Source organism: Carcharhinus amblyrhynchos, chromosome 19, assembly GCF_965287045.1.
Source record: "Carcharhinus amblyrhynchos chromosome 19, sCarAmb.v2.hapA, whole genome shotgun sequence".
NCBI classification, from domain to species: Eukaryota; Metazoa; Chordata; class Chondrichthyes; order Carcharhiniformes; family Carcharhinidae; genus Carcharhinus; species Carcharhinus amblyrhynchos.
The window spans coordinates 49,670,277-49,684,698 of record NC_137342.1 but is presented as its reverse complement, the minus strand read 5'-3'; the positions used below and the strand labels follow the sequence as shown (position 1 = coordinate 49,684,698).

Here is a 14,422-nt window from a genome sequence, read left to right as displayed (position 1 = left end):
TGTTCGGGTCACTCGTGCCTGTGTGCTGCGGGGTGAGGTGACGTGGATATTGCTGGTGGGACGGAGGTTGCCCCTGTTGTTGGAAAGATTAGGGGATGCTCCCCTTATCTGCGCGGGTCGAGGAAGGGATGGGCCTCACAATACGCTGGGTGATTGGGGCACCCTTTAAAAACGATCTCTGTGAAACTGGGTAGGCTTTGTACATATATTTACATTGGCAAAACACTCCAGTTTTCCTGCTGGTGGAAGCACTTGGAACAAAACCTAAAACAAATCCCAGATTTACTAGGATGCTACCGGGACTTGATGGTTTGAGTTATAAGAGGAGGCTAATTTTTCTCTGGAGCGTAGGAGGCTGAGGGCTGATCTTATAGAGGTCTATAAAATGATGCGGGGTACAGATCAGCTGGATAGTCAATATCTTTTCCCAAAGGTAGGGGAGTCTAAAACTAGAGGGCAGAGGTTTAAGGTGAGAGAGGAGAGATACAAAAGGGTCCAGAGGGGCAATTTTTTCATACAGAGGTGAGTGCCTGGAACAAGCTGCCAGTGGTGATAGTAGAGGTCGGTACAATTTTGTCTTCTAAAAAGCATTTAGACAGTTACCTGGGTACGATGAGTATTGAGGGATATGAGCCAAACACGGACTAGCGTGTAGGTTAAAAAGGGGCAGCATAGAACATAGAACATAGAACATTACAGCGCGGAACAGGCCCTTCGGCCCACAATGTTGCGCCGACCAGTCTTATTTTTAAAAAAAAAACATTGACCCACTAATCTAAACCAATCCCTTTTCGTCCATAAACCTATCCACCAATCTCTTAAACGCCCCCAAACTAGGCGCATTTACAACTGCAGCAGGCAGGGCATTCCAGTCCCTCACCACCCTCTGGGTAAAGAACCTGCCCCTGACATCCGTCCTATAACTACCCCCCCTTAATTTAAAGCCATGCCCCCTCGTGCTAGATTTCTCCATCCGAGGAAACAGGCTTTCACCATCCACCCTATCTAAACCCCTAATCATCTTATATGTTTCTATAAGATCCCCTCTTAGCCGCCTTCTTTCCAGTGAAAACAACCCCAAATCCCTCAGTCTCTCCTCATAGGACCTCCCCTGCATACCAGGCAACATCCTGGTAAACCTCCTCTGCACCCTCTCCAAAGCCTCCACATCCTTCCTGTAATGTGGGGACCAGAACTGCACACAGTACTCCAAGTGCGGCCGCACCAGAGTTGTGTACAGTTGCAACATGACGCTGCGACTCCTAAATTCAATCCCCCTACCAATAAACGCCAAGACACCGTACGCCTTCTTAACAACCTTATCTACTTGATTCCCAACTTTCAGGGATCTATGTACACATACACCTAGATCCCTCTGCTCCTCCACTCTATTCAAAGTCCTCCCGTTAGCCCTATACTCAACACATCTGTTATTCCTACCGAAATGGATTACCTCACACTTCTCCGCATTAAACTCCATCCGCCACCTCGCGGCCCAGCTCTACAACCTGTCCAAGTCACCCTGCAAACTTCGACACCCTTCCTCACAATCTACCACACCTCCGACTTTGGTGTCATCAGCAAACTTACTAATCCACCCAACTATACCCTCATCCAGATCATTAATAAAGATTACAAACAGCAGTGGCCCCAAAACAGATCCCTGAGGCACACCACTCGTAACCGAACTCCATGATGAATAATTACCATCAACCACCACCCTCTGTCTCCTATCTGCTAACCAATTCCTGATCCAAGTACCTAAATTACCACCAATCCCATACATCTGCATTTTCTGCAGAAGCATACCATGGTGAACCTTATCAAACGCCTTACTAAAATCCATATATACCACGTCTACTGCCTTACCCCTATCCACCTCTTTGGTCACCTTCTCAAAGAACTCAATAAGGTTAGTAAGGCACGACCTTCCCGCTACAAAACCATGCTGACTATCTCTAATCAATACATTACTCTCCAAATAACTATAAATCCTATCCGTAATAATTCTTTCTAAAACCTTGCCCACTACAGAAGTAAGACTCACTGGTCTGTAATTCCCAGGGAAGTCTCTGCTCCCCTTCTTAAACAATGGGACAACATTCGCTGTCCTCCAATCTTCCGGTACTATACCAGAGACCAACGACGACCTGAAGATCAGAGCCAGTGGCTCTGCAATCACCTCTCTTGCCTCCCATAGAATCCTAGGGTAAATCCCGTCTGGACCAGGGGACTTATCTATTTTCAACCCATCTAGAATATCCAACACATCCTCTGTATCAACTACAATACTTTCTATTTTACACCCCTTCATCCCAGTGACCTCCTCAGCTACATTCATATCGTCCTGCGTGAACACCGAAGAGAAATAATGGTTCAATGCCTCTCCAATCTCTTCCGGTTCCACACACAATTTCCCCCTACTGTCTGTAACTGGCCCTAATCTTGCCCTAACCAACCTTCTGTTCTTGACATACCTATAGAACGCCTTAGGATTCTCCTTAATCCTATCAGCCAAAGTCATCTCATGCCCTCTTCTAGCCCTTCTTAACTCCCTCAAGTTGCGCTGAAGTTTTATGCTGTAAACCTCTAAAACTGGGAGAATCGCAGCCACCATATCAGGAGACAGGAAGAGTTGAGGGAGAGTGGAATGAGAGCCTGCAACCTTCCAGCAAACAACAGAGGAATATTTCTTCCAGCCCAGTAGAGGTAGTTTAGGAATTGGCATTGTGCCAGTGAGGTGTCAGTGTTTATGCCCACGTATCAGTGGCATTTGAGAGCAGTACAGATGCACAGTGGTTAGCACTGCTCCCTCGTAGCCCCAGGGATCCGGGTTTGATTCCCAGCTTGGGTCACTGTCTGTATGGAGTTTGCACGTTCTCCCCGTGTCTTCGTGGGTTTCCTCCGGGTGCTCCTGTTTCCTCCCACAGTCTAAAAGGTGTGCTGGTTAGGTGCATTGTTCATGCTAAATTCTCCCTCAGTGTATCTGAACAGGCGCCAGAGTGTGGCAACTAGGGGATTTTCACAGTAACTTCATTGCAGTGTTAATGTAAGCCTACTTGTGACACTGGTAAATTAACTTCAAACGTAAAACATTACTGGATTTGGTCGGCTACCACTTGCCCATCTCAGAAGCCACGCTGACTGAGACTGTTTTTACCATCCCTGGATTGGCCGCCTCGCAAACTGGAACTGTACACTGGGAGGAAGTAAGTCTTAAATAACATGAGCTTTGGTGGCCTAAAGAGGATAGTACACAGATGCTGTTATCATGTATTACTGATGTTTTATACAGATGTGTGATTGGCTCTGTTGACCTGTTACTCCACTCATTGTAACCAGATGGGAGAATGGAATTGACCAGCTGGAATGTAATGTTTGTTTGACACTTGCATTCCCTGAGCCACACTGCTGGCAGCTTTCAGAGCAATGGGCCTTGAATGAATTCGATCAGCCCCTGATTTCCGCAGTGTTATTTTCTCTCTTATGCTGTTACAGACAAAGCTATTGAATTTATCAATGTCTGCTTCTCTAAATTGCTACATTCCATTATGAACATTTTATTTAAACTTAAGGATAGATTTTAAATTTGGGAATGAACTTGCATTTGATTGTTTCCTGAGGGAAAGAAAGACCAGCTCCAGTTTCCTCCCACAGTCCAAAGATGTGTGGGATAGGTTGATTGGCCATGTTAAATTGCCCCTTTAGTGTCAGGGGATTAGCAAGGGGTTATGTTGGGTTACGGGAGTGGGACCTGTGTGGGATTGTAGTCAGTGTAAACTTAATGGGCTGAATGGCCTCCTTCTACATTGTAGAGATTCTATGATCCTTTAAAAAAAGCATTTAAATTGTGCTTTTCAAAACCATCATACATCCAGTTTAAAATTTATTGATTAGTGCCACAAGTAGGCTTACATTAACACTGCAATGAAGTTACTGTGAAAATCCCCCAGTTGCCACACTCCAGCACCTGCTCAGGTACACTGAGGGAGCATTTAGCATGGCCAGTGCACCTAACCAGCATGTCTTTCAGACTGTGGGAGGAAACTGGAGCACCTGGAGGAAACCCACGCAGACACGGGGAGAATGTGCAGGCTCTGCACAGACAGTGACCCAAGCCAAGAATCGTACCCAGGTCCCTCGCACTGTGAGGCAGCAGTGCTAACCGCTGTGCCACCCTTTGCAGTCAATGAAGAAATGTTTTTGAAGTACTGTCACTGTTGTAGAAATCACCATGGCCAATTTGCTCTCAGTGAACTCCCACATGTGCTATCGAGCAGATAAATCTGCTTTTTGTGATGTTGGCTGTTGGATAGAGAGTGATCGAGCCAACTCCAAATAATAATTCCTAAATAACGCCATGGAATCCTTCACACCCACCTGAACAAGTGATGGGGGCCTCAGTTTAATGCCTAGCAGTGCTGCGCTCCCTTGGTACTGCGCTGGAACACTAGCCCTGATTATTGTTTCTAAACCCTGGCGTGGGGGTTTTGAATCTGGAACCTGGCGGTTCAGGAGCCAGAGTGCAACAATGGAACCACAGCTGAGACGATAAGGCTCATGAGATTAGGAGACTATCAGCTTTTCAGAGTCTCCAGAAAGTTCAGCATTGTAACATTCACTAAAGTCGCAGCCTTTTGGCTAACATCAAGTGTACTATCGACATGCTGCACTTGGTTGAAGTCATCAGGTTATATTTTAGCTTCATTTGAAGCAATTTTTAAAAGCAACATCTCGGCCTTTCGGCTAAGATGCAAATGAGATCAAGCCTTGGAGGAGAAGCTACACCTACTCCAATCAGCTTGGATCATGTAGATCAAGCCCAAGACAGGAGGTGGGAGCCCTGTCCTGTCAGCTTGGATCGGGAATGTCCCAACTTGTTGGGATTCTGAATTGGACTTGATTGGATTGAATTGGAATAAAGAATAAAAAATGTTAGCTACATGGAGAACCAGTCCTGGATTTTCACTCCGGGATCGGGAGTGCGTGGTCAGGATATTTCCCAGCTCCGCAAACCCAGGAGGAAGTAACCCCGGAGGTCAGGATTTTGCTCAGGGCTGGGCGGCGTTCCCTGGCTGTCAGGCCGGGTGACTCCAGGATGAGGGCAGACGGTGTGTGGCGGGGAGGCGGGCTGGATAAAAGCTTCAGCAGTTAGATAGGAACATCAGCCCGGATTCTCCGATCTCGTACACCCCACTGCCAGCGAGGACAGAGAATTTGGAGCTCAGCCAAATCTCTATCACCTGCAGCAGGACTGGAAAATCCCAGTCACGGGCAAGGACGGAGAATTCCTGCCATGAAAATATAGGAAATAGGAGGAGGAGGCCATTCGGCCCTTTGATCCTGCTGTACCATTTATTATGATCGAGACTGATCTCCAGCTCAATCACCTGGTCCCACCTTTCCCCATATCTTTTGATTTCCTTTATCCCACGTGTTATATCTAACTGCTCCTTGAAAACATACTTTGTTTTGCCCTCAACTGCTTATTGTGGTAGCAAATTCCACTGGCTCACCACTTGCTGGATGAAGAAATTTCTCCTACTCTCTATCCTAAAAGGTTTGCTCCTTATCCTTATTCCCAGGTTCTGGACTCCCCCGCCATCAGGAACATCCTTTCTTGCATCTCCCCTGTCTAGTTCTGTTAGAAGTTTACTGATTTCTATAGGACCTCACCCCCTTCCCCCTTTTTATGAACTCCAGCGAATAAACCCCGAACAGACTTAACCTTCCCTCATATGTCAGTCCCACCTTCCCAGGATTCATCCCAGTAAACCTTTGCTGCACTCGCTCCAGAACAAGAACATCCTTCCTCAGGTACAGGGGCTCTCCATCATTGCAGGAATCCAGGAACACTTAGATAAACACTTGCTAATGTTGAATAAGACACGGGTGTGACGGAAGGGAGCAATCCAGTTGGCTAAAGCAAGCAAGAGTTAATGCAAAGGAAGAGGCCAGACTGAAATAAAGCCAGCAGGTGACGGAGGGAACAGTTCTGGATTTGAAAGCTGAAGCTATCAGCTTGCTTGTGATGGCGGACGGAAGACTCTGCTTTCTATTTCAGTCAGTGCCCTAGCTTCCATTCATTGCAAAACCCATCAGAGCATTCACTCTGAACACACTGGGAAATGCGATTGACGAATCAACTGGAATGCAGTTTCGCGGAGTTCATTTCACAGCTGTTAGAACTGATGTTGAAAGCAGGCACTTGCATTTCATGCTTAATTTTCTGTCTGATCCTATGAGCCCGTTTATTGACACTGTTATAAGATTCTTGTCCTGTCGGAGGTTTCTGCGTGTGATTTAGTGCTGATTTGAACGGTGCACTGTTCCGAGTTTTCAACAGTTTCAGATTTTTCTTTTATTTCTTTCACATAGCACGTAAGAAGGCCTGTAAGAAAGGTTTGTTGAATTGTGGGTGGGGGTGGCGATTAGAAACTGTTAGTTTAGTAGATTAGATTTTGAACCAGACTTCCATTGTGCATTCCTTTAACATTGCTTGGGCAGAACGTAGCCAGAGTTCAATTGCCATTGTTTCCTCAGCATTTCCTTCCAACCCTACCACTAACATCCTCGCTCTCAGGGCAGGTGCAGCGATCCCTGCTTTTCACTGCGTTTTCACAACAACAGGAAACGGGGGAAACTAACTTGACTCGGCCATTCGAATGACACACAGCTTCAGAAATCCAGAAGTAGAGTTTCCACTAGGAGCAAGCAGATGAGGAAATTGCCCCGAAACCGCACTTGGTTACGTTTCGTTTCCAAAGAGTCCGCTGAAATTTTACTTGAAAAATCGCAAAAGGAAAACATTCCATGAACCAATCAGAGCAACAATGGAATACAGTTGTTCCAGAAAAACGTTCCCTCATATATTCATGAGCAGGAACCTGGTGAAACTTTAACAGCTGAGGATTGATTTGCCAGTGAAAATGATGGCTGGAATTTTCACCCATTCCTCTCCAAGCCCACTGCAAGCGGGGACGGAGAATTTGGTGCTCAGTCAAATCTCGTTCATTGCAACGGGACTGGAAAATCCAACCAGGGTGAAAATTCTGACCAGTAATTTTTAACAGGTTATCCTGTTGGCCATCTGTTAGTAACTAAAATCATTGAAAATGACTTAGTAAAACTCTACCAATTTACTTACCATTTTAGCTGGTCAATTTCTTCAAATATACTCTGCAGCATTCTAACACCCTGCCCACCATGGAATTGGAACGGGCGAGGGGTGGACAATGGAAATACCCCTTAACCACGGGCAGGATTTTCCAGTCTCAGGTCGAGTGAGGCTGTAAAATCCTGCCCCAAGTATTTTTTGATGTGAAAAGTCTTTGAAAATGGTGCTCGGTGCTTGAGCAACTCAGAAAATGTGTTGAATTTGAAGAGTTCACAAAAACAACACAAGGAATGATTCTTCCAGTTGGTACCTGGTCATGTGGCCAGTTCAGTGGGCGGGTCCTGAGACAGGCTAATTCAATCGGAATGGTTTGGAGTAACATGGCTAGATTTTAGTAAAACTCCCCGATCTAATTCTGTGAGTAGGCCAGTTCTGACCTGATGCACTGATGTTATTCACATACCCTAGTGAAAACTCTACCTAAAGCTCTAAAGCTGAGTTTAAAAAATGCAAGAATATTTTGTCTCATTATCAAGTCTGTATAATCCATAATAACAAATACTTCCTTTTGGTGTCAAGTCATTCTGTAGACGTTCAAATTTACCCCTTCTCTGACACATTAGTTGCTTGGTGTGGAATTAAATCATACAAGCAGCAAGATCTGAGGGTTGTACAGCTATGAGGGTGACAGTGGTTAGAGGATGACAAGGTGGCACAGTGGTTAGCACTGCTGCCTCACAGCGCCAGGGACCCAGGTTCGATTCCAGCCTTGGGTGACTGTGTGTGTGTGTGTGTGTGTGTGTGTGTGTGGAGTTTGCACATTCTCCCCACGTCTGCATGGGTTTCCTCTGGGTGCTCCAAATTCTTCCCACGGTCCAAAGATGTGAGGGTAGGTGGATAGACAATGCTAAATTACCCCTTAGTGTCAGGGGTTAGCAGGAATACATGGGGATAGGGCCTGGGTGGAATTGTTGTCAGTTCTGTCTCAGTGGGCCGAATGGCCCCCTTCTGCATCATAGAGATTCTATGATTCTTCTATGTCAGTCATTGACTACTAGAACAGTAAGAGACAGACACTTATGAATGGCATTCAGTGGAATTGAGAAATCGTTACAAGTCATAGGAAGTTAGTCTGCGGGCATAGCAATTAGGAAGGCAAATGGTAAGATAGCTATTGCAAGTGGATTGGAGAAGAGTAAAGAAGTCTTGCTGCAGTTTCATAGACTGAACCTGGACCATGTACAATCTCAGTCTCCTTATAAGAGGAATGATGTATTTGGACGAGATGCAGCAAAGGTTCATTAGCCTGATCCCTGCGATGTGATAGTTATCCACACTGAGAGATTGAGTACAATGAGTCTGTGCTTTCTGATGTTTGAAAGAATGAGAGGTAATATCATTGAAACTTAGATCATGTGGAGGCTTTGGCCGGGTGGATGTTGAGAGGCTGTCCCTCCCTGACTGGAGAGCCCAAGAACTCATAATCTCAGGGCTCATAATCTCATGGTCAGGATTGAGATGAGGAGAAATGTTTTCACTCAGAGGATTGTGAATTTTTGGAATTCTCCACCCCAGAGAGTTTTGGTTGTTGAGTCAATGAGCAAATAGATGTTTAGATCCAAAGGAAATTAAGGGATATTGAGGTTGTGTGGGGGAAGGTGGAGTTGAGGTAGTAGATCAACCAAGATCTTGTTGAGTGGCAGAGCAGGTTTGAAGGGCTGAATGGCCTCCTCACGCTCCTGTTACCTGTGTCCTACAATTGGCTTTGGTGCCCATGGGTTAAACAGGCAGAGGAGGAGGGGGGGAGGGAGGAATTAGCCAGCATTTCTTAGCCATGATTGCTAATAAGTGACCCCCACCCCTCCACCATCCCATCTCTTTATGGGAACAGGCTGACTTAAAGAGGGTGTCTCAATAATCAATGATCCACTGATGCTGGGTGCAGGAATGGAGATCAGGCACGTGGGCAGATATTGGGCATAGCCCCAGTGTCAATTAAGCCAAACCCCTCCGGAGGGAGAGAATGAAAAAATCCCTGAATAAAAGTGAAAACCTTCACAAAAGTTTATCTGACAGAATGAGTGTGACCTAAAACAACTCCCGAGGTGTAGCATCCAGCAGCAAATGCTCAAAATCACCAATCCCTCGCTTTTCCATTTCACAATATGATTAATACAAGAAATAATCATCCATTAATGTAGTCCCTCTCGCTTTCTTATCATTCTCTTGCTTTTGTAATGGAGCAATTTTCTGTTAATAAAAGTGCTTCATTATGGTATTAATCCATTTAAAATGTCTTTTATTCCTCTTGGCATGTCCACTCTTAGTGGCTGTAGTCAATGATTTGTCTGTTCACAGGGTCCCAGGAGTCAGACAGCTCTCAGTCTGCCAAGAAGGACATGTTGGCTGCCCTGAAATCTCGCCAGGACGCTCTGGAGGAGACTCTACGAGTAAGATTGGAGGAACTGAAGAAGCTGTGTCTGAGAGAGGCGGTAAGCTGAGCTTTGGGGCACTCCAGCTCCTGATCCCGCATAGAAACTCCTCGGAAGTAGAGACAGTCAGATAGAGTGAAAAGATAGGGATGTGGGCCTGAGGATCGGCATAATCGAACATCAATTGGCTCATTAACTGATGAGTGGCCGGCATGGTAGCAGAGTAGTTAGCGCTGCTGCCTCACATCACCAGAAACCTGGGTTCAATTCCAGCCTCGGGTCACTGTCTGTGTGGAGTCTGCACATTCTCCCCATGTCTATGTGGGTTTCCTCCGCGTGCTCCAGTTTCCTCCCACAGTCTGAAGGACAGGCGGGTGAGGTGCTTGGCCATGCTAAATTGCCCCTTGATGGCCCAAGATGTGTAGGTTGGGGGATTAGCGAGGTAAATACATGAGGTTACATAGGGCCTGGGTAAGAAACTCGGTGAGAGACGGTGCAGACTCAATGGGCCAAATGACCTCCTGCACTGTGTGATTCTGTGATTCACTGAGCAAAATTGTCTTTTCCCTCTGAATCGAGCAGCAGTAAATGTAGTCAGTAAGGCAGCGAGGTTGGCATGTCCTGTGGGTACCAGATTCTGCCAGACTCTTCCCTGTGACAATATTCAGGCGAAGATGAAACTTTGCAGCCTGTCTAGGACAATCACAAGCATGTTCCTCGAGCTGTGAACAATTAACACTCACGCTGGTCAGTAAAACCCCAGCAGCCTCAAGTTGGGGCAATCTATAGACTGGAAGCTGGGAGGTGGGGTTAGACTGGGTAACCGACAGAGTGGGCAGAATGGGCTGCTGTGTAGTGTAAATTGTTCCCAATGTTTCCTCTCTATTTCTATGTCTTTTTATTGCGTTTGCAGGAACTCACGGGAAAGTTGCCAAAGGAATATCCTTTAGACCCTGGGGAGCAGCCACCCACTGTCCGGCGTAGGATAGGTACCTCCTTTAAACTGGATGAGCAGAAGATCATGCCCAAGGGAGAGGTAAACCTGGAGTTACACAGAATCTACAGCTCAGTAAAAGACTATTCACTCCACTTCAGTCTTCGCTCACTTTTCTCAAAGGGATGTAGGAGTTAGGAGCAGAAGTAGGCCATTTGGCCCTTCCACTCTGCACCACCGTTCGATAAGATCATGGCTAATCTGGTTGTGGTCTTATCTCCGGCTTCCTGTCTGCTCCCCAGTGACCTTTGTCCCCCTTGTTTCTGAACAGGCCTTCTCCAATCATTGGAAAAGTAAAACCTTCGCAGAACTCCCATCGCTGGTTGTCTCCCACATAATGTGTCACAGATCAATGAGAGAACAAGTCTAACTCAGACTTGAATATATTCAATGACTCAGCCTCCACCACTCTCTGCGAAAGAGAATTCCAAGGCTAACCACTCTCTAAGAGAAAAGTTCCCCTCAACTTTTAGTCTCTCTTATTTAATTATTTGTAGAATTTCTTACTATCAATTTTCCTTTTCTAGCTAGCTTTCTCTCATTCTCTGAATTCTCTCTTTATTGTTTTCACTGGTTCTTAAAATCTATCCAGTTTTCTAACTTATCAAACCTTTGCTAATTTGAATCATAGAATCATAGTATTTGTACAACTTTTTTTTCAATTTGATACTACCCTTAACTTCCTTATTTTGCCACGGATGATGCATCCTTCTCAAAGGATTCTTTCTTTCCCATTGAGATAAATCTTTGACGAGAGTTATTACTTAGCTCCTTAAAAGTCTGCCACTGCATCTCTACTGTTACACTTTTTAATCTGTTTTCCCAGTTCACTTTAACCCACTCTGCCTTCAATAGCTAGCTCTGTTCAGGTTTAAAATGCTTATCTTAGACCCACCCTTCTCACTTTCAAGCTGAACATAAATTTGTTACATGTTATGATTGCTGTTGCCTGGAGGCTCCCTTCCTATGAGGTCATTGCTTTGCATTCTCTGCATTAACTCATTTCACCACTTTGCAATCGGTAACATAATCTGCAGGTGAACCCTTAAGTTTATACCCTCTGCCTCTCCCTGGTAATGGTATATTGTGCGTAATGGCTGAGGGTATAAACTTCTCCACCTTCTCTATTACCTTGTCAGTTGGAGAAGGCAGTAGCATAATGGTCATGTCATTAGACCAGTAATCCAGATGTTTTGTAGCATAGGCTGGAATCTAAATTCAAGTCTCGTCTAAATCTAATTTTTGAATCAAGGCGCTGCTTAAACGGGAGCTGATGTAGGGCACAGGGATGAGAGGTGAATGGGACCTGGGGTGAGTTAGGACCCAGGCAGCAGAGTTTCGGATAACCTCAAGTTTACGGAGAGTGGAAAATGCTCAGAGCCTCACGGTGCATTGGAATAGTGAAATATAGAGTTAACAAAGGCAGGGGTACAGGCTGTGCCAGGTTTGCCAGCTGTCCAATTGCAACCAGTGTTATTATCAAAGCTCAATTGCTTAGAAACGAACACAGAATGCTAAAAGTGCGCAATGTTTTTGTAGACTTTTGATGTTAAAGCAGTGTGACTGATGGTGCCAATCTCCCCTGAACTGATAGCTAAAGAGCTGCTTAGAATGTGAGCCAGACAAACTCACAGGGGGAAGGAGGAATTTTTGAATACAGATGGGACACAACCGATGCAATTGCAGTTTGAGCTTTTCTGGGGAATGTTTTATTTTCTTTGGCCGCTGCGGAGTTTTAAGATCTGCACTGTTCAGCATTTCATCCTATTGGGTAACTGAATGGTGAGCAGTGAGTGGCAAAGTGTCAGTGATTATCTGTCTGAGCACGCGGGCAGTCTCTGCTGATGGCGTCAAAGTCCAGTTCCTGTGTCGTCCCCAACAACCACAGAGGGATATTTCTCCAAATCAGCTCGCCAAAACAGAAAAACAAATTGGACAGAAGTTTCACGTTCCGCCCGCCACGGGGATGGTCGCGAGTGAGGGGAGTGGGCCACGTGAAGGTCCATTAACCTCGAGTAGAATTTTCTGGTCTTGGGGCAAGCGCAGCTGGAAAATCTCACTCGCTGTGTATTTCCATTGAGCCGAGTTCATTTTTATTTCTGAATAATTTTACGGGGGAGGGGTGGGTGGTAGGGTGATGTGTCGGGTGCCGGTGTGGGGAGAGGAACGTCGTGGCCGTGATTTTCCAGTCTCGCCGCGCCTGGCGCAGATCGCGCCAATCCCAGAGAATTTTGTGCAGGCCTAAGCACAGGCTTGGTGCCCAACACCAAGCAATCCAACACCCAACAATCCAACACCCAACACCAAGCAATCGCGCCCAGAAAGGGAGCGAGGCTGATTTAGCAGGAGATTGACTGTGTTTCAGTCTCATTAGCGAGTTTGCCGTGCAATCAACTCCCCCCCCTCCCCCGGAATGTTCTCCCCCAGACTCACCAGCGGGAAGTCACATGTTGCAAATCACTACTGGTCCCTTGAAATGTGGTCCAGGTACCATAGATTGCGAGGGCGAGTGAGAGAGTGAGAACCGCTTAGCACTAACCTCCAAGGTGCAAAAGGGCAAGTCAGTGCTTCTCTGACAGGGTGGGCCATGATGGATGGGGTACGACGGAGTGGGACATGACAGGAGTGCATGTCAGAGGTCATGAAGGGACAATCTTTGGGAGTATTCCTGAAACCATTGATTGAAAGACCATAAGATATAGGAGCAGAATTAGGCCATTCGGCCCACCAAGTCTGCTCCGCCATTCCATCATGGCTGATATGATTCTCATCCCCATTCTCCTACCTTCTCCCCATAACTCTATTTAGATTTACAAGGATGTTGCCTGGATTGGGAGGCATGCCTTATGAGGATAGGTTGAGGGAGCTAGGGCTCTTCTCCCTGGAGAGACGAAGGTTGAGAGGCGACCTGATAGAGGTTTATAAAATGTTGAGAGGAATAGATAGGGTGGATTCTCAGAGGCTATTTCCCAGGGCTGAAATGGTCGCTATGAGAGGACAGAGGTTTAAGGTGCTGGGGAGCAGGTACAGAGGAGATGTTAGGGGTAAGTTTTTCACTCAGAGGGTGGTGAGTGAGTGGAATCGGCTGCTGTCGGTGGTGGTGGAGACGAACTCATTGGGGACTTTTAAGAAACTTCTGGATGAGTACATGGGATTTAATGGGATTGAGGGTTATAGACAGGCCTGGTAGGTAGGGATATGATTGGCGTAACTTGTGGGCCGAAGGGCCTGTTTGTGCTGTAGTGTTCTACGTTCTAACCCTTCATCCCTTGCGCCCCACTCCCTGGCAGAAAGTGGCAGACATTAGCTGTCTCCGTGCTGGTGGACCAGTTTGGCAGAGTCTGAACTAACAGTAGCTGCTTTGTTTCTGGGTCTGTGGTTATCAGTTCTGCAGCTCACGTGTCTCACTCACTCTTTCACAGAGACAGCCTTCTCTTATTATCCACATCCAGTTAACAAAGACAGGTTAGCAAAGTGAGATTAGCTATAAGGGAAGATACTCTGCTGTGGGTTTCCCTGAGAACAGAGAAGGTTAAGAGGAGATTGAGCGGAGGAATTTAGAATCACAAAGGATGGAGTTGATAAAGAGAGAGGATTTCCATTGGCTGGAAGATGGATAATCAGAGGGCACATATTTCATCTAATGGCTTAAGGAAAAAGTCAATTTGTGGAAAGATGTGTTACAAAATGAGTTTAGGAGGGTGAGGGGGGATCTTATTGAAACTTACAGGATACTGCAAGGCCTGGATAGAGTGGATGTGGAGAGGATGTTTCCACTAGCAGGAAAAACTAGAACCAGAGGGCACAACCTCAGGCTAAAGGGACAATCCTTTAAAACAGAGATGAGGAGGAATTTCTTCAGCCAGAGAGTGGTGAATC

General features: G+C 46.1%; 1 protein-coding gene across 7 annotated transcripts in view; it reads left to right on the top strand.

Annotated features, from left to right (window-relative positions):
* Positions 1 to 14,422, top strand: part of frmd4a (FERM domain containing 4A) — a 613,918-nt gene that overhangs the window by 557,102 nt on the left and 42,394 nt on the right. For all 7 annotated transcript variants that reach the window (XM_080207761.1, XM_080207763.1, XM_080207759.1 and 4 more), the window contains exons 15-16: positions 9,476 to 9,609; positions 10,463 to 10,585. In XM_080207761.1, the coding sequence (XP_080063887.1) occupies positions 9,476 to 9,609; positions 10,463 to 10,585 (257 nt within the window). The remainder of the gene's footprint in view (positions 1 to 9,475; positions 9,610 to 10,462; positions 10,586 to 14,422) is intronic.